Below are 20,150 nucleotides of genomic sequence, written 5' to 3'. Positions count from 1 at the left end.
CTGCTCAAAATAGTCTGCAATTAAAGGAAGGTCCATCTAGTTTTGTAGAAATTAGTGTGGTCAGTCAGAAATCTGTCATGGGAATGACAGTCATGGCTGCTTTTACAGACTTTCAGCAGTTGTTGTGTGCTTAGTGATACCTATTTTTTATCAACAGTCTCACCTGTGACTTTGACTATAAAGCTAGACAAGATGCCAAAGATGGAAGAGTTTTTTGCAGTAGATTTTTGTGTAAACTCTCCTAGGATTTACAAATGTTGTCTGTTAATTTAAGACTAGAAATTGTGAGAGACTGGTATCCTGGGATGAAACCCAGTGCGATGCAAGAAGGTACAGTATTTCCTGGGCCTTTCTCAAGCGGAGTCTGCTTTCTGTGTTATATTACACAGTGCTTCTACTGCATGTACCAGGATGAATTCTGAAGTCTCCAAACTAATTTTGGATAGTCACCCATGTGACAATTTAAACTAGATATTCCAAAGGAAATCCTTATGCCTGTCTTTATAAATCCCATTTCATTTCCCTGCTGGTGTTAGTGTCTTGGAATCATTGGAGTTCTTTGTTTATTTTTGTAACTTATCTCTAAAAGTTGTGGGCTTCTTTGTAGCTCCACTGTTTCTTGATTTAAGGAGAAAGCAATACAGTCATTTTGATCTACCTCTGCCAGCAAGTCAGAGTAACTGTTCTTTGTATCATACCTAAAGTGAGGAATAAGGAGCCAGATCTCTTCCACTACCATCACCAACATCTGTATCACCGTAGCTGACTTCTGTGACATTTCAATAACAAGGACTCCTGTTTGGCATTCAGCTTCTATAATGTCACTCTTACTGTAGCAACGTGTGCAGCACCTCCAAAGAAGGGAGTTTTAGCAGAGGATGAGAAAAGATAAATGACTGCACATGAGATTTTCCAAAGATGATTCTGTTTTACTAAAATTATACAGTGTGCTCTGAAAAAAAAATGTTAAAAAAACAAAGTGCCTCAAACTGACTGCTGTGACTACTGTTTGTACTATGTTTGCTCAGTATGGCATCTGCCTTCTCAGAACTGTATCACCCTTCCATGAGGAATGGAAGCAGTTTGCTGTCCTAACCTCACTTTTTTTTTCCCCCTGTCAAAACAGTTCAACATTTTGAACTGCCTTAGACTGCAGTAAAGGTTCTAGATTGTATAACCTCTGTACTTGCTGGACAAAGTTAACAGTCATCCTGTGTTCTAGCACAATTCCTTTTCTTGTCACTGATAACAAAGGATCTGGGAAGACAAATAATGACTATGGTCTTGGATCTTAACAGCTTATCGCATGCTTGTAGGAATAACTCCCTGTCATAGGGCAGGGCATCTGATTACTGATAGGACAGCAGTGACTGTTCAAGGCATTTCTTTCCAGAATTGTTATTAATCCCAGCGTCTTTTAAAAATGTTTAGTGATCCTTGCTTTTGGATTTACAAAGATCTGACGTGCATATATTTTCATGTCTGATTGATAAGCATGCTGAAGGCCTCCAAGAATATGCTTAATTCACCACCAGGGGATTGGAGTTGTTAGAACTCATCATTTGTAAAGTGCTAAGCTCTAACTTGTTTCTGAGAAACAACTGAAATTCAGGGAAGCTTGGTAAGATAGTTCAGATGGAAGCTGCTCTTTCTCATTCAATGGTCAAGTAGTCAGTGTAGGCAGAAAGGATTCTGAAGGGTCAGGGATCAAATGGTAGATCTTACGATGAGAAATGGTGTTCATCTTACCCTGGCACACCTCTCTGTGTGACAGCTTTTCCCAGCACTGGCAGTTACAAGCCATGCTATGTGTGTCTAACATAGCATTGGCACACTCTGAAGTCTGAAGAAGACTCTGAAGAAGAGTGAACTGAAGTCACTCTTCTCATAGGTCTTCTATGACCATCTCAGCCTGGGTAGAGACATTCAGGCTGATTTGGAGTTTGTTTACCTGCTTTAAAGGGGGACTTTATATTTAGGTTATTCATTAGATGCCACTGATGATACTTACTTTTGAATCACTTGATGTGAGAATGTTTGAATTTCTAAATTGTGAAATTTCACTTTTCAGCTCAAACTGACTTCATCCTGCAAAAGTTTTGTTTCACGAAGGTATGATATCTAGGTCTCATCCGTTCAGCAAAGAGGATGAAATCTCAGCAATGTTTAATCTGATAATTTTCTCATATACTGTTCCATTGCTTCCAGTTTGACCCTTTTCCACAGTTGAATGGATTCCAGTTTTTTTCCGATACAACTAAAAGCCTTCATAAAATGGTTCCAGTTGTGTTGTTTTAATCAGCAATTTAGGATCTGTGCTCACCTGTCTATCTGACTGCAATTCTTATCTGATACTCCTTAGGTGAAACTGCAAGGTTACATGGAGTTAGAGTGATACCAGTGGCCTTAGCTAACCTCATACCAAAAGTTTCAAGAAGGATAAGCGATACATGGCTACTAAGTGGAGGCTTCCTTTAAACACCACTTGTGTGACTTCACTGTTATCTGAAATAGTATTTGACCAATATTTAACCAGAACCTAGGCCAGAAGCTAAATTGGTGTCACTAAAATCAAGCTCAATATTCCATGCTTTGGAGGAGCCCAGCTTTCCTAATTACATCTTTATTTTCTTCAGTGTTTCTCTAGGTAGTTCTGTATTGTTTGAGAGACATCTTATCTCTTTCTAGTAACAAAGAAAAATAATACTTTTTACTATTTCAGTCAGTGCTTCTTATACTAGGTTATTGTTAGTATTGCTGGCTCATAATTGTAATACATTCTATCCTTTTTATCCCAGATGCAGCATTTTAGTTTCCAGGAGCATTGATCTATTATAATACTTACCATTGGAGAAAAGAAAATTTCTTCATGTAATTTTTATTCTCTTGCAACAATAATTGCGATACAATAGGTCCCCACTCACCTGTCCTCCAACCCTGCAGGACTGAGGATGTTTTGTTTTTCTGCTAATTCTTTGTTTTTGCTGAAAATAACAGAACTAATAATTCTTTATGGTATACATCATTTGTCCCACCAGCAGGAGGTGCCTTCCACCCACTGGTAGGTTTGTTTCTTGGTGCAGCATTTTCAGCTGTTGAAGTTCCATCATTCCTGCTCTGAAGGTAGAAACTGTAAAAGTATAGCTCTGGAGTATGGTGATTTACTGGTGAGATGTTGGGTGCTAGCTAGTCATTTCCTTCTGAATAGCAGAATGCATCCTTTTTTGTTTATATTTATTTACCAAGTTTTAACCTCACATTAGGATTTCAGAGGTCTGTGTATAAGCTGCATTCATTCCTTATATCAGCATCTTCCACAACTCTCTGTTGCACTGAAGTACATTCTCTCTTTTATGGGATACAAATAGGACTAGATTTTTCAATTTTTAAATGGGTAGGAAGTCTTTTCCTCAAACTTTATGTGCATAATATTTAATATTTTAGACCTACAGTTTTCTAACAGACATTATTTGGTTAATACTAGTCACTAACTGTTTTGCCTTCTTTCATCATCCTAAAATAAAGGCTCTTGCCCAAAATCTACTAAGGAAAAAATCCCACTCCGGATGCATTTCTGTGACTGAGTGAGGCTATTGTCAACCCAGCATAACATGTATTTATACAGGAGATGGTGTTGCTCTTTATTCTGGCCAGTGCATTCTGATGACACACTTGTTTAATATCCTAACATCATGTGAAATATAGATTAGATGTCTTTGGACTTTGACCCCAAGAGCCACATGGAAATTTGCCAGAACATATAATGGCTGCAGCTAATGTACACAGATTTGCATATTTGCTAAAATTGAAAAGCTGGCATCTATAATATTTTCATGGATTTGTATCTTCCCCGATGGATTGGTACAAAGAGCTTGTTGATTGAGTTCACTAGCAATTAAAGCATGCAGTTAATCTTCCTTATCTTTCCAAACAGGTGAAGGGAGAAGGGCAGCCATGAGTTGCTTTTGACCACTGGCCAAATTCTAGCCAGATCTGCCTATGTGTCAGCTTTTAGCAGGAAACTTTGGCTTCCTGCCTTTTTATCTAGCCCAGTTCCCTTGTGTCTCTTTTCACTCATTCACTGCGAGGAAGGAAAAAAAATGGCTTCATCTTACCAAGTGGGTAAGACTTTGGCCTCTGCTGGAGAAGTAGGACTGGGAGGCTGTGATTGGTTTATTCTCCTTGACCTTAAGACTGGGTTATTCTCCTTGCTCTTAAGATTGTTCTGACCCTGATAGGTCCTCCACCTTTGACTGCCACACTGTAAAACAGCTGTGAGCTGAGGCCAAAGGCCCCAAAGGAACAAGAAACAGTGCTAATTGAGACTGACCACTCTTTCCTTTTCTATTCTCCAGCCTCATCTTGTACAAAGGAGGGAATAAAACCAAAGAGAGTATTCAGGATTTTGGAGATAGCATGAAACAGTGGAGGGAATTAAAAATGCCTCAAATTGGAGGTAAGAAAAGGACTGAGTTAGAGTCAAATGGAAATTGGCCATCTGAGTTTGGTGGGGCTAAGCAAGGAGGGAGAAATGGAAACCTTGTGGAGGAAAGCCAGACAAAGACCTAAGAGGAGGGAGATAATCCTTAAAGATTCCAGTAGGTGAATTACTGTTCATCATTTGTTTTCTGAATAAGCTATATGTCTGAGTGTCTTGTCACCTAAATCGCAGAGCCAAAAAAACCCCACTCCATTCTATTTTATATAACAGTCTGCAGTTTTATCCATTTAAAGCATGTTGGTTCAAACATGGAGCATGGCCTAACTCTTGGCACCTCAGTTAATTTTGTTATTAAATAAGTTGTTATTGAAAAAGCATTCTTAAATCACATTTTTCCCCCTAGTTTGTCCTTTGTGTATATGTGTGTACTGGTGAGAGATTTGGGAAGAAAAAAAAAAAAAGAAAGAAAAACAAGCATCAACATCAGCCAGACTGTGTTACAGACTTTGTTAGAAAGTGAGGAGAATTAATTTGCATTTATTCTTCTACTTCACTGTATGCTGATGCTGATTTGGGAGGTTTTGTTTGTTCTGTCTTTTTCATATCTAATCTTCCTTTCCAATTGTGGCTTGGTCCATCATTTCTGCATTTGCTCTACATTATCCAGGACCCAGAGATAATCATCCATTTCTATCTCAACCTTTTCACTCACTGCTATTTGTATCCAGACTTGTTGCATGTATGTGTGGAAGATATCATCTGTTCATAAAGCAAGAGATGAAGCAGAATTCTATTAAAGTTACTGATACCTTTATGATGAGTAAGAACAACAGCAGCAAAGGCCAACAGAAACAGAAAAATAATTTTAGCAAAAATGTATAAATTCCAGTCTCCTTACAGTTGTTTCTCAATGTGAATTACTTTTTCTTTTCTTTCTTTTTTTTTTAAGTATTCAGGCACAAGAAATTCTAAATCTAGAAAAGTTATACAGCACTACTTGATTTCTGGTTTCCTTGACAACCATTCATATAAATAGTAAGGACCTGTTATGGGAGAGAGTATAATCAAAACCTGTGAATCACCTGGGAAAAAATCACATTCAAAGTTAAAGTTATAAGTTATCCAGCAAACATTAACAGAAGAGTTTGTTTTAGTTTAAATCAGACTTTTCTGTTAACGTTTGCTGGATACTTGACAAGGACAGAGCAAAGGCAGTGAATTTCCGAAGGTGAAATGCAAGGAGATTTCTTTTGGCATTCCTACTGAGGAAACTGCTACAGGTGACAGCCACCTTCTTCCTCCTGGGTTCTTTGGTCGCTCAGAATTGGTCTCTCTCTCTCTCTCTCTCTTCTGATTCTTATTTTCTTTAATTACCTGCAAAATCAAATACAGTGTGCTAAAGATAGACACAAATGTCACCCACATTGAATTTCAACCTGCTGTTCCCTTCCTTTCTCAAAAATTCAGTTAACCCAACCTCAGCAATAAAATGTTGATCTCTGAAAAACAACAGAGTGTGAAAGAGAATCAGCCAGATGTTCCTGCCAAGAGTTTAGATACCGTGAGGCATGGACAATGTGAGATGGGAAAGACTATCCTGAAACTAACCCTGATCTGTGTTAGTGCTGCTGGAATTGTGAGTCTGTTTTCATGAATATGAGAAGAGGCATGGGAAAATTCACAGCAGAAATAAGTTGTCCCTGTGTGAAACTGAAAAAGTGATGAGAAAAACCGCACATCAAGAAAAGTTCCTGTCTTATGACAGCAATACGATTTTGTTGATTTTCCCCTTTTTCTTAAGCTTTGTGTTGCAAATTCAATTTTTTTTTCTGGACTTAGTAAAATGATGGCTGTTAAAATGGTGACAGTATTTTCCTATCTTTGCCTTAAATAAGGGTCACATGCTTTTAAGAACAATTTTATCATCCCACTTTTCATATTCATAGCAGCAACAGAGCACTAAACAAGTAATGAAAAAACTACGGACAAAAGGTATCAACTGTGTCTGGGAAGATATTTGTCCAATCTGATAAAATACAATTTTTATTGTCATCTGATTCACACATCAGAGTTTCCAGGGCTGTTTCCTATGCCTGGGCCATTTATAAGAGCTGCCTGATATCAGCAGCTAGCAAAGAATTTATGTGTTTTTTCTTCATAGAGAACCAACTAGCTGTAAATTCTGACACCACATAGATTGCATTGGTTTTCTGTTCATTGTGAGATACAATTCAGAAGGTTTGTGCAGACCTACAGGACTCTCTATGATTATACTGTAGCCAGGAAGTTTTGTTTTGCTTTGCTTCGCTTTGTTTTTTTTAAGATTCTGAAGTTAGGTTCTCACCAGTCTGATACAGTCTTCAGAAACATCGTGCCTTTGTTAAAGCTAGTGAGAGCAACTAGAAGCTGCATACTTTTGGAAATCCAGATCTCCATCAGGTCATTCATTACAAAGCCTAAATTCACATTTCGCTTTATTTCAATCAGTATATTCTAGAGGCCAGTATAACAAAACCCAGCATGACAGCTTTAGGGAGACAACATTATTTACAGTCTGCTCTCCTTTTTCTCCCCATCCTTTGCTGTCTTCTGACTCCTTGCATCTGTTGCTGTCGGTTCTCCCACCATGGTGAATCTGCAGCCTTTATGTTTGGGTGGCAGTAGCAACTGACTGCATTTGAGTCTATTTGATCCCGTTTTTTAGCCTTCCTCTGAGAGGGATAACTGAAGGTGGCATCCTCTGCCTCCAGGCTTGCAGTTTCTCAGCCTGGTGCATCAATCCAGCCAGTCTGACCTTTAGGTTCTTGCAAGGTACAGACACTAGTGATGCGTTTGTGAAGTCAGCTGAGCAGAAAGATGAAAGGATGTCTTTTACTTGGTGTGGGGAGGGGAACATTATGTCATTGCTGAGGATTGTTTTGATTGATATTTTTCCCCAGCATATCTCAGAAGATGCAGTGAATATAGAGAGAAATCAATACAGTATTGAAGGCTGCATTTTTCCAATGTAAAGTGTTTAAGGACATGCTGCCAGGGAAAACACATCAACTAGACTTCCCCCATCTTACCATGTTAAACAGGAAGCACTCTGTGTAGCTCAGGAACTGCTACAGTGCTATATTCTGTGAGACAGGGAGGAATTCTTTAAGAATGGGAAATACATTGTTTAACAGGCAAAAAGAAGTTATATGGACTGCAACCTATTTGTCAGGAAGAGTCAGGATAGATTTTCTTCTGATAGGGAGGTAGGAGTCAGATCTGGTTAACCGGGAAAAGGTTGTATTTGGAAAAGAAAGGCAGTCTCAGCTTTATGTAGCTGGCTAACTGAAGCTCTGAGTGCTTTGTTTAATGATACTGTTGCATACCCCATCACAGTCAGAGAAGCACATAGCACACCAAGTTGTTAGCACTTTGCTGAGCTTGGATCTGTAGTGCATAAGGGAATATGTTAAGCGATGAGGGAAACCTATGCAGTCCCACCGAATTTTAGTTTGGCTTTCCTCTATGTTCTTGAATGTTTGCTCTCCTTTCTGATTTTCCAAGCTAGGTACCATTTTTATCTTCCAGTATGTGTATGTATAAACCAGCAGTAGTGCAAGAGTGGAAATAAATTCTCTCTTTTCTTGTGCTTCACCTTACTGCTCTATTTATCGTAATTTTGGTAATGTAACAACAAGAAGGGTGAGTGCAACAAAATCATATTTGAAAACAAGGTATCACGTTAATATGTGAGACTGATGACCTTTAGGAGTAGAATGTTTGAATAGGAATGTAATGATAATTGAATTTAATTGATTGGGCTTCTAGCAAACACTAAAATGTGTCCTATCCTGACACATAACTTGAAAGTACATTTTTTCTCCTCACCCAACCAGAACACTTGTCCTGTTCTTTTCCACATTCACTGTCATGACTGGCATCCATCCCCACACCCGACTTCCCACAAGCATCTAAGAGCTATTATCTTTGTCTTTATACCAATGAGGATAAATAGGCAGCTGTTAATAAATGGAGAGAAAGACACATGAGAAAAAAATATCCTAACTTTAAATGTGCAGTGATGGGCTCTGAAGTAGCCATTACCACTCAGCAAAAAAGCCTTGACATATTGCTAGGTCTGTGAATAAGAATTGAATCAATGCTTTCTAGCAGCTAGAAGTTAAAATCAAACATTAGAAATTATTAGGGAAGAAACAGATAAATGCAAAGAACAGTGTTATGCTATTGTGTAAATACGTGAGGCACTACACCATAAATACTGCAAGCATTTCTGGTCCCTATGTCTCAAAAAGATTTTTGTAAAACTAAAAAAGGAAGAAAAAAGAAAGCTGTAAAGGTTGATCCAGCATATGAAACAGCTTCTATATGAGGAAAGACTAAATAGACTGAAGCCTGGAAAAGAGATGACTGAGGAAGAATATGACAGAGGTACAGCATACCACAAAATGGCATGGAGAATCTAAATACAGAATAATTGTGTATTCTAGCCTCTAATACAAAAGCTGGGGGAAGCCAAATGAAATTGATAGATAGGTGGATGCAAACAGGAGTTACAAATAAGCTGTGGAACTCTTTGCTGCAGGATGTAGTAGTTGCTAAAATTTGCAGGAATTCAAAAATCAACTAAATTCATAGATGAAAAATCCATCAAATGCTATTAAACAGAAAGATTCCACCTCTGGCTCAGAAAATTGCTGCAAATCATGGGAATATTTATGGGGGAAGTATCACTGTATAATTTTCCTGCTTTTATACTCTTCAGTAGGCACCTACCACTGTCCACTATTGGAGATAGTCTGCTGAGCTAGACGGACTTTTCATCTGATATCAGAGAAGCATTCTTAAGATCTTTGTCCTCTCCTGTTGGTCACTGTTCCCACTCTCATTCTACTCATATTTGTAGTGTCTTCCAAACAAGACCAAGTCTCCTTCCCTTTCAAAGAGGTTAAAGTTACCTACCCATGCAGAGATTTCACTTACAGCTAGACAGCAGTAAGTATTCACATGGGAAATCCAGCACAAATTATCCCATCAGCTGTTTACAGGGGAAAAATAATAATAAATTTAGAAAAAAGAATCACTACAATTCCCTGAGCAAGTACACCACAAGARTCTGGTTCTGGTTTAATGTATTTGTGGTGGTTTGGTAGAAGTGTTGTGCTCTTTGATCTCAGTGTGTGGGCCACCAGGCTCAAATGTTTTTAAGAATAAAAATACATAAAACCCACAGGAATGTAGTTTGTATACAATTCATTCACAAACAGAAAAGGAGCCACCCTTCTGCCCTCTACCATCATAGAAACAAGGAGGGTTGATTTTATTTTTATGATACTTGTTTGTATTAGGCTTCTTTCCATAATAATGGCACTTCTGCTAACTCTAATGAACATGTATACAATTGTAGCAACTGTGAGAAAGCTGAGTTAGGCTGTCAACAACTGCTATGTAAGACAGGCAGCTTTGCCCAGAGGTGATCTGAGCAGAGTTAGGGAAGACAACTTGCTGTTGAAGTATCAGTGGACAGAGACTGTCGCTCCCCATTACTCAGCATTTACCAGAATAATCACATGTGCACAGCACGCAGAGTCATGGTATATAATTTCAGTATTCATACCAAAAGGACTAGATAGATTAGATAATTCAGGTTTTTTTCAGTCTTCAGTTATGGAAAGAATAAGGATGGTTCTGATGAAAGATCTTTAATAAGAAGATACTATTTCATTTAGCTTACTAAAAAAAAAAAAAGAAGAATCACTGTCAGCACTAGCAAAATGCCCTTCTTGCCTCTCCTCCTATGAACAAAACTCCAGATCTTAGAGATCTGAGGTAAAGATCCAAGCTGTGCTGTTGATACTGAGTTATGAATTATACAAATGGCAAAATATGTCACACTATTCTGTTTCAGTTTCCTCTTTTACAAACTCTGTGCTTTTCTATTCATACTGAATCTTTTAGGAATATTTGTTCTCTGAAAGGAACTCTGATCTAGTAGTAAAGCAAATGATTCACAAATATCCCATATATGGACCATTTTTACTGTGTTAAAGGAAAAAAAGGTATATTAAGGCTTACAGAAAATATTTAGACAATATTTAGAAAAATTAAATGGCTAAATATCAACATTTATATCAAAGGGGGTAGCATGAAGGTTGCTGAATTTTGCAAAAATTTGTGCACGGACCAATTAATTAACCCAAATTCTGTCATTTCTTGACTACTGAACACAATAGTATTCTTTTATTTCTTTTAGTAAGACTATATGTGATACAGAGAAAGTGAGCCTCCACAGTGCTGTTGTGTAGGGTAGGAGTTATCCTTGGCACGAGTTTGGAAAGGTTACATTATTCATGAATAGTGAAGCCATGAAGAAATTATGCTGGGTACTAATTAGGACCCCTGTTTATGTCTTAGTCAACTCTACATCAGAGGGAGAGAAAACTTGAGATACGTTGAACCAATTGACAGTTCAGGCTTCAACACATGCCATCAAACACTTGCCAGCTCTGATAGACCATTGGGAATAGGGACTGCTGCTGTCATTTTCAGAAGCGATCCTTTCAGACATCAGACTGCAGGATGGCAGGCTTTTTGCTTCTGAGTGCCGGGTCTGAATGAACTGCCAGGCAAGGATCTCCACCTTGCAGTGATACATTGCAATGGTTTTAGGTATTGGGAATCCTGAGAGCAAAGAAAGTAATGGCTCCTTGTAGGTAACACTTACATTTCCAGCCCTCTCTTCCCTTCCCTGCATGTCTCAGGCTATCCACGAGTCCTCCGAATCCCTGCCTTTTTAGGCTTACTTGCATAAGCGTATTAGGATTTATTCTACAGCAATATTGCATTTGCACTAATTAAATGAGGGACATGCCATCCAAAGTTAATAACTTAGGGATGGGTAATAATAAAAGCAAGCTCAAGTCTCTAAAATTACATTAACTCTTTTATTATGTCAGTATGACTAGAGAGCTGATCCTTATGGCTGGTCTAGCACAAGGACTTCAAGTGGTGAATTCAGCATGACATCCAGAGTTTGGGATCACTGATCCCTTGATGCAATGGTCCATTCCTAGGGCCATCATGTAAGAGAGAGAACTGAGACCACACATATCTAGAGTTTTGGTGATGTCAATTCGAACTTGATCTCAGTTTTACACGTAGAAAAAATAGTAATTCTGAGGAGCATTGAGGTTCATTTATGTGTACTTAGAGACTTAAAATTGGCATATATCTAGATTTCTTTTCTAAGCACCATACACATTACAGTATGAGCAAGCAAGCAAGAATGAAGTAAGAATGACAGCTCTTCAAGCACATGAATTAAAGCATGCTGTGTGTTACTTCACTCTAATTTCTTTAATGGTGGCTTATACCAGAGTCCTGGAGTTTTTGCACAATGATGTCACTTGCTTGTGCTACTTTTGGTGTTTAACAGTGCAAATCCCACTGAGGAGAGCACGAATACCTTATATGCGTGTAGGTAACAATGCCAACAAAATTATATATGCAAGCGGTTACATATGAATTATATACACAGACAAGAGAACATACAAATTGGGTAGCCAGGATGAGGTACCTTTTAGAAAACAAAGACACAAAATTTCATGCTTCAATTTGTACTTTCTTTATTAGGACTCATTTTAAGACCCTCAGACTTTTCCTGCCTTTCCCCTTAAAATCTTGTCTTTCCTCTAAAATTTGCCTTAAATGTTTGTTCCAGTATCTCTAGTCTTTTTAATGAACTTAGCAGTGGGGGAAAGGTCAGCCCTGGTGCAGGAACTGAGAATACAGAAGGAAGTTGTATGCTGTTTTAAAGGGAAAGGAGCAAGTCAGTTTACGTCAGCACAGGCCTTGTTACTTTATATTCAGAAAGAGAAATACACTCCAAGCAGCTATTATTAGCCTTTCTTCCACCACTCTTCCAATTTCCAAATAAAGTTGAGGAACCCATTCTACTACGCAAGGGTTTTCCTGAAGGATTTTGGAGGAAATTAGCTCTTCTGTGCAAAAGCTGTTTCACATAATAAACTTTACAATGTCAGTGAATAGATAGGAGACAGCTAAACAACAGAATAAGTCTTCTCAGTTTTATGAATGCACTTTGTTTCTGCCTACCTTCTCCAAAGTACAACATGCTAGGCCAAACCCTGAAGTCTGACTCTACTCAAGTCCCCTGTAGGCAAAATACTATTTGAAGTTAAAGGGAACACCACTCAAGAGAAAACTTAGTAAGAATCTCAGAATTTTAGTGGATGCTCTTTAAAACATTAAGTGAGAGGAGCTTCAGGCAGGGCAACAGGAACCACTTTTCAGAAACTTCTATGCCCAATTTTGAACAGTGACTTTTGGTACTTGAGAATTTGACTCTCACAGAAAGAAAATGAAACAGGGTTCAGGGTTCACGAAACATCCTAGTGACATTGTTGCAATTAAATACTGAGTTTAGTCTCCTAATTTATTTTGGAAGCTGTAGAAAGGTTTTGTTTAGTCCTTATAAAAGAAAACAGTAAGTATTTGGATGTGGCTCTTTTATATATACAAATAAAAGAAAAATTGGTTAAAAATGTTCTTTCTATTTCTCTACTTTTGAGCATGTCTGTGGGGTGTCACTAGTTACAAGTTAAAGATGTAAGGTTTAAGTAGTATCTGAATTGGTAAGAAACAAATTTTATGAAATTTTGTGGCCCATTGTTCCAAATGGCTAGCATTTTGAAATTCTGACCTCCAAATCTGCAAAACATAAAAGGAAAAAATGTGTATTTGTTACTTCTACTTCTATGTCAGAAAATTCTGGGAATGGCAAACCCAAAAGTTTTTGTTTTGTTTGAAAATGAAACCAATGTATAATACACCTGGAATTTTGGGTTAAATAGATATTTCAATTTTATCAGGACATATACAGATGTCTCAGAACGAACTGTACCAAATTGGAGAGGCTGATCTAATTTTAATTCTATTGTGTGAAGTACTTCCCTCAAAGAACGTTTTTATTCAAGGCTTCAGAAGTGTTGACATATTACAGAGCTGCTGAAGTTAATTTAAAACTAAGATTTTAGATGACTATTTCCACCTAGCATTTTATGGTTCGATATTGCTGGTCCTTAGGGACCTTCCACTATTGCAAGAAACTAGTGTCAGGAAGAGTTTTTATTGTAAAACAATTCATCCCTAATGAAGCTTATTTTTCTTCCTCTTTCTACTTTCCATTTCCTGTTAGTCGGAAGTGTCTTGGATCCCCAACAAACACTACTCTGGGATTTACGGGCTGATGAAGTTGGTTCTGACTAAGACGCTACCTTCCAATCTTGAGCGAGTCATTGTCCTCGACACAGACATAACATTTGCCACTGATATTGCTGAGCTATGGGCCGTCTTTCACAAGTTCAAAGGTATTCTAAAGATGTTTTAATTTCTTGATTTATGGGGAGGGAGAATGGTTTGGTAAAGTAAGCAGTAGAGCGGGGATAAGAGGGCTACCTGAGATTTATTTGTTAAATGTTTTCGCTCTTTCATTTTCTGATGTTTGAATATAATTGTTCCATTTATGAATCCATTGTTCCATTGCTTTTCTCAACAATCTTGCATATAGAAATGTTGACAACACTAATTATCTCTTTATTTTGTTTTATTGGTCTAATTATTTGGGAAAGGTGAGAACCTGAGAATACAGTATGTTACAAAGAAAGAATTATGAGGATTCTCTACTGCTGTATCATTCTAACTACCTGTAGTTATTCAACACTCAGGAGAACTTGTTTTATATTACTTTTTATTTATATAACTTAATTATTACTTTAAATATAACTTCTTCTTGTTACCACTGAAAATGAATGTATTAGGATGGTGTTTGGACTAGGGAGGAGGATGAATGGGGCAGATTTTTGCTTGTGAATAGAAATGAATTATTACTTGCTCCTGTTAATGAGTTGATACAGGGTTCTGGATCAGAAGTATCCAGCTGAAGTAGTTTTCTCTACCTATTTCCCACAGCTCCTTGAAAATTTTGATAGTTTGATTGAGAAAGGACAATTTCAGAGCAACTCAGTAAAGGGATTGTTACAAAGGAGGTTGCTATGTTGTCACAAGCCAGAGCCCTTTCCTGGCTAACACTTGCTACTGAAGCTACTTAATTGTCTTGCACTGCAGTGTTACCAGCTTTTCAGACTTAGAGGCATGCCCTGTTGTGCTCCTGTTACCCTCAGAATACATATTGGAGTGCTGGTAAGTGCAGAGACATTACAGTTTGAAGGTTTACAGCCTTGCAGAACTGTAGCCTTGATATTAGTCAGCTCTCTTTAAATCATCTCAAGCAAAACTCAGCCTAAGCAAATGAAAGTGTTTATTTACAGAAGGCAAAATAAACCACCCAGTTACAAAGGAGATAGAAAAGAACGGGGAGTACATTTAATTTACTTATCCCATACTGATATCCACAAGGCCTCTTTGCCTTTCCCAGTATCCAGCTAACAAGGCAGCAGCTGCTAACTTCAGCTCTGTGGTCAAAGACTCAGTTCTAGTGCTTGCTTCTCAATGAATTCCTTTCTCTTCTTTGGAAATGTTGACGTCCCTTCAGCAGGCCAGAAGCAATCATCTTCTTACTTTACTGAACCATCCACAAACTGTTGCTTCATTGAGGAATATAAAGTTTTTCCTCCTCTTCAGGTTTTGTTCAAACCTCTTCATGAAGCCTTTCCCTACACTGAACCCTGAATTTCATATAAACATATACCTTGACAATAATTTACGTAAATGTGTGCACGGGGACTAATGCTATGCTATTGTACTGTCCCACTCTGCACTACTGTCCCATTAATAGCAATATTTTACTGAATTTGCTATATTAGCATGCTATAGCAGGTAAGGGAAAGTGTGTAAACTGAACTTGGGCGTAGAGCATTGCATGATCAAAGATATCACAATCAGACTTGAGATAATATGGGGGATCATCTCCTCATTTATATTTTCCTCCCTAGTTTCAATGAATGCACAGCAGTAGCATTCTTCTTTCTTTTTACAGAGGAAAGGAAACCAAGCATAAAAACTATTTGTAAAGAAGGGAATATGAAGCAGAGGGGAGGCCTAAGATTGAAAAAAATATAAGCAGAAAAGATGGAAGATGGATGATTACTTGAAGCCAAAAAGCAGGTGTGAGTCAGAAGTCTCCAGACAGCTAGGCAAGGTAGTTCAGCTGATTAGAGTTGTGGAAAGCTCTAACACACACAGAGGCAGAATTCTTCCCAGCCCTCATAACATACTTATCATGATCCGCATGCCAAAAATCAAGAGATGGCCCCCAAGCCAGGAAATTGTTTTAGAATGATTTTGTTAGTTATCTGGTCTATCTTTTGATCCCTGACAACCACCTGCTTCTCCACTATATTTTTAAGCCTAGCAATAAATTCAGGTTGGTGCCTACATCTGCTCATCTCCCAGACCATGTTACATACAAAGAAAGAATTAATGGCACAATCCCATACCCCCAGGAGCTGAGCAGGGTGGGAGAGGACTTGGGAAAGTGTGTATGCCCAAAGTGACCCTGTAGATTGGAGAAGGAAGAGAAGAGGAAGGGTTCTAGCCCAAGCTCGTGCTCCAGCCTGTGTTGCAGGTTGGAGACCTGTTAGGAAAGTGGGACCCAGTGGGAGTGGATGATCTGGAAAGTGAGGGCAAGAAAGTTGGAGAGATACTGCTGTGGCCACTCAAAGGCCTGCAAAATCTGACTTTGACTCACGACAACTTAGTAAAAGATTGTTTTAAATCATATGGTGATTCTTAATTTGTCCTCTGTTACTTCTTTTTTATTTTTTCTCCTGCCAGTGTCACTTCACACTAAAACTAGTGTTTTAGTTCTCTCCTTGCTTTTCCCATCAGAAGTCCCAAGTAAGCTTATGAAGATTTCTTTGGGACAATCTAGTGTGTTGGTTGAAATATTACTTAAAACCCAAAAGAAATAACACTCCTGTGATGGGAAGTTATAACCTCCATGGGAGCCTGACACTGTACCCCACCCCGGCTTGGAGGGTATTTTTAGAACCACTGATTCTCCTTCTAGAAGTGTTCAAACACTCAATTGTTGGCTAGAATTGTCCATTAAAACCTGCTTTCACCTGAGATTGTTTGAGCAAGCAAAAGACTTTACACAGCAAGCAGTGCAGGAAAGCAGAGAGCTTCCTTCTGTGGATTGCTGCTGGATAACAGATAAGCCAGTCCAGCACAGCCTCTTCCAATTTCCTGCCACACAGAGAAAGAGAGAGAAGGTCCTAGAGTCTGTGATTCTTTCTGTGCCCAGGAAGACTTTTCTTCCCAAATGAATATAATGACTAAGAGAGACTGGTAACTCGGCTCCCCTTTTTTCTAGGACAGTGCTCTTGGAAGAAACTCAAACTCAGGACTGTCTTGTAGTTTAGCCAGGTCCAATTTGCTGTGTGAAAAGGCAATGTTTTAAATAGCACCTGGGATATCCAGTATCCCTGTTCCACAAAGCTTATTCTTCCAGTCATCTCAAGAGCTGCTGAAAAGATCAGGCCCTTACATAGTAACTTAATATTTTAGTTGGTAAAACTATTATTACATTCACTCTGTAGATGGAAAAAATGGAGCAGTATTCCTTTTTAAATTATTGCTCTTTTTGCCCTTTTCTGATAAGCTGTTTGCATATGCCCTTACAATAAATGTTCCAACTATTCTGTAACTGAATGCACAAATTAAGTTTTTACATATGTGAATTTATTTGAAATTCTCTTCTTTGAAGTGGCAACATTAGGCTTCGGGAGAAATTCACACCTCCTTTCAGTAGCCTGAAACAGTGTCTCTCAGGCAATGTGATGTTTAGAGGTTTCTCTTTGCAGTTATTGGGGCTGTATAATTATTACTACTTTTATATGAAAGTTTCAATCTTTATGCATAAATTTGTCTTTGGGAACTAGTTACTGAGATTTCAAGAGTCAGATCCAGCTTTTCAGCTGGGATTTGGACATTTCTCCTTTAGCCTCATTCTCTCTTGCTCTCCCAAAGGTAAGCAGACTGTTTCTCTAGGACAGATATATACCTCCAAGATATTGACTTCAAAGGTGTGAGACTGCAGCCCTCTGGAAAAGATAACTAACTCATCATGCACCTTTTCTGTGGCTTAGTTGACACCAATTAGGTTTTCTATTCATCTTTCACTGGATTTTGACAGTTCTAAACTTGAGAAAGCATCTAGCCTAAGGGCAGAAGAATGTGACTGTAGATCATATGCATTCTTGGATAAAGTGCTGCAAAGTGTTTAAGACAGCAAAGATCAGTGTAACTAATATGCTTTTATTGCAGAAATTGTGTGAATTCTTCTGAGAAAAGAACCAATCCAGTGTTATGCTCTTTGCCATCAATCTTGAAGTTCTTTTAAAGGCCACATCAGCTAATTGTTTTGTTATCTTGCTCACCCAACCTCTTGGTATTGAAATGTAGTTTCTTTCTTCCAAGCATCTGATTTTGACTTTAACTATTTGTTATGTATGGATTCTCAAAAGCACTCATTTTAAATGGTAGTGTGAATTTATTGGGGATCTGACTGTGAAAATCATAATAATTATTTGTGTTACAGGTTGCATTTCCAGTCAGGATCACAGCTTCTTTGTGCTGGGTGCTGTATATACTTATAGCAAGAGACTTGTCTTTGTGCTTTATTGCTTAGTGTCAGGTGGCAATTCTTGTCTCTATGTGGTTCTGTTAGGCCATTACCATGTATGAGTCACAACTGAGACCCGCAAGTGAGACCTGAAATAATCCCTATAGAAATCACTGTTGAGGGCCTCTCTGTGAGACTGAATACCGCATCTAAGGCCATGGTATTTCAAAGTTCATATAGTAACTCAGAGGCTATACTGAGCAGTGATGCCCTACTACTATACATCAGTCTCACAATCCAACTGGCTCACATATTAAATATTTTAAGTACTTTTAAGAGAGTGGTTACTAAATAAGTAGTACATTTCAAGTAACTCTACAAGTAGGTTAAGTCATCTGCAGAACTTAAACTACAGTGACTGTTGTTCTGTGCAAGTAAGTCTTCTCTGGAAAAAGGGTTAAGGCATTAAAACAGAGTCACCTACCCCCTTAACCAAGCATCCAAGAAGGAGAAATGACAAGGTTGGTAGAGAGACTGAAATCCCCATACTCATGCTTTGCTTGGATAAAAACATGCAATAGAATCTGTTTGCTTTGTGTCAAGAGCTCAAACAATGATAAAAATCCATACTGGCATCATAAATACCAGAGAATGTCAACAGCAATTTTGATGCAGGATCGAATGGCCAGAGTTGAAGAGGGACTGTCACATAGTCGATCTCAAACTTTAAATTTGTAAACAGTCAGTATGTTGGTGCTTTGGCATATTGCTCTGCAGAATGCCTGAGGTAACAATCTAGGTTCATGCTATTTTTGCAGCTTCTTTAGGAAAAAGTGCTAACAAATAAAAAATCACAACCATCACAAAATTCAACATCTCCTGTGTAGGTGGTTTAGTAATAATATTCCTGCAAGAACTATTATGTGTATAGTTGTAATATCAAATGCATGCATAACTTTCCATTTCTGTGTGAATTTAGTGTGTCAGAAAGTGAAATGCCGATGGCACCAGTGAGAATCAGGCAAATTCAGCGGGTGCTGTATAAATTTCTCTGAATTTGGCTCTGTCAGTGAAGCGCTGTCTTGATAAACTATACCTGTCATGGGCATAGGTTCTTCTTCCACAAAGACTGTACTTTTTATAGGTATGCTGGTCTTGTGATGATGTAAAATATTCATTTGTTGCCAAGATGAAAATTTAAAATTCATTGTCGCCTATGGCTGAAGCCAGGATTCGAACCACAGAATTGTTTCTTGGTAGGTTCTGTAGTTTAGTCTGTCAGTTTACACTCACTAAATCATTAAAGCTTCCATGGATAGTTTTGAGACAGGATCTCTGCAGTCTGACACATTGTTTGTGTTAAATCCTGCAGTGATCTTTCTGTTCATTCTGGCCAGTACAATAGGTTTCCATTTTCTTACTAATCAAGAGGAAGGCATTAGCAACATGCACCTTATTGTGTGCAAAAATCCACAGTATGAGTCAGTCTTTTTGTGAAGAAAACAGGATCACATTGTAGCAGAGTGCATTAATAGAATTGTCAGGCAGCTATTAAAATAGCTTAAAATTATCTGAATTTTTATAGGTGTCTAAAAAGGCCAAATGGCATTTGTCTTTGCTCATAAAAAGAACGTATGTTGATTTCTGAAAGGTTTGTATAAGTGTTTAATGGTTAGATTACAGTACATAGCTCATCCTAGGGTTATTCCACAAATGAAATAGATTTTCTCTTTGAAATCGTCCCTGTGGAGACTGTATCAGCTTAAGATTTTCTATTCCTGATTATTACATCATGTGTTTTCTTCCTTTCTGTTGCAGAAGTTTTGAAGCTTCATTGATAAAGAATCCTATTTGTTAGCTATAGTTAATAGAAATGCAGGGGGTGTGGTCCTCCTCTGTCTCTTGATGCTACTGTATGACTTGCATGTGAAACTATAGGAATGAACACCGAACTACAGTTTGTCTTGGTGAAGCACCAAAGGAAGGATGGATTGAGGGCCTTTGGAAAAATGACAAGCTTGTAACCATGACTGGAGATGAACTTTGCTGATTTTAATTTGGAGGGATCAAGCAAAGAGGTGGGACTTGCTGATTCTGTGGGTCAAA

General features: G+C 38.2%; 1 protein-coding gene across 1 annotated transcript in view; it reads left to right on the top strand.

Moving 5' to 3' along the window:
- LOC112970328 (LARGE xylosyl- and glucuronyltransferase 1) overlaps positions 1-20,150 on the top strand; it is a 196,367-nt gene that overhangs the window by 78,134 nt on the left and 98,083 nt on the right. The window contains exon 5 of the mRNA XM_026074588.1: positions 13,656-13,827. Coding sequence (XP_025930373.1) covers positions 13,656-13,827 — 172 coding nt within the window. The remainder of the gene's footprint in view (positions 1-13,655; positions 13,828-20,150) is intronic.

The sequence above is a fragment of the Apteryx rowi genome, unplaced genomic scaffold, assembly GCF_003343035.1.
Source record: "Apteryx rowi isolate R43461 unplaced genomic scaffold, aptRow1 scaffold_390, whole genome shotgun sequence".
In the NCBI taxonomy this organism is placed as follows: Eukaryota; Metazoa; Chordata; class Aves; order Apterygiformes; family Apterygidae; genus Apteryx; species Apteryx rowi.
Note: the sequence above shows the minus strand (reverse complement) of the source record. Positions and strands in the feature narration are given on the sequence as shown.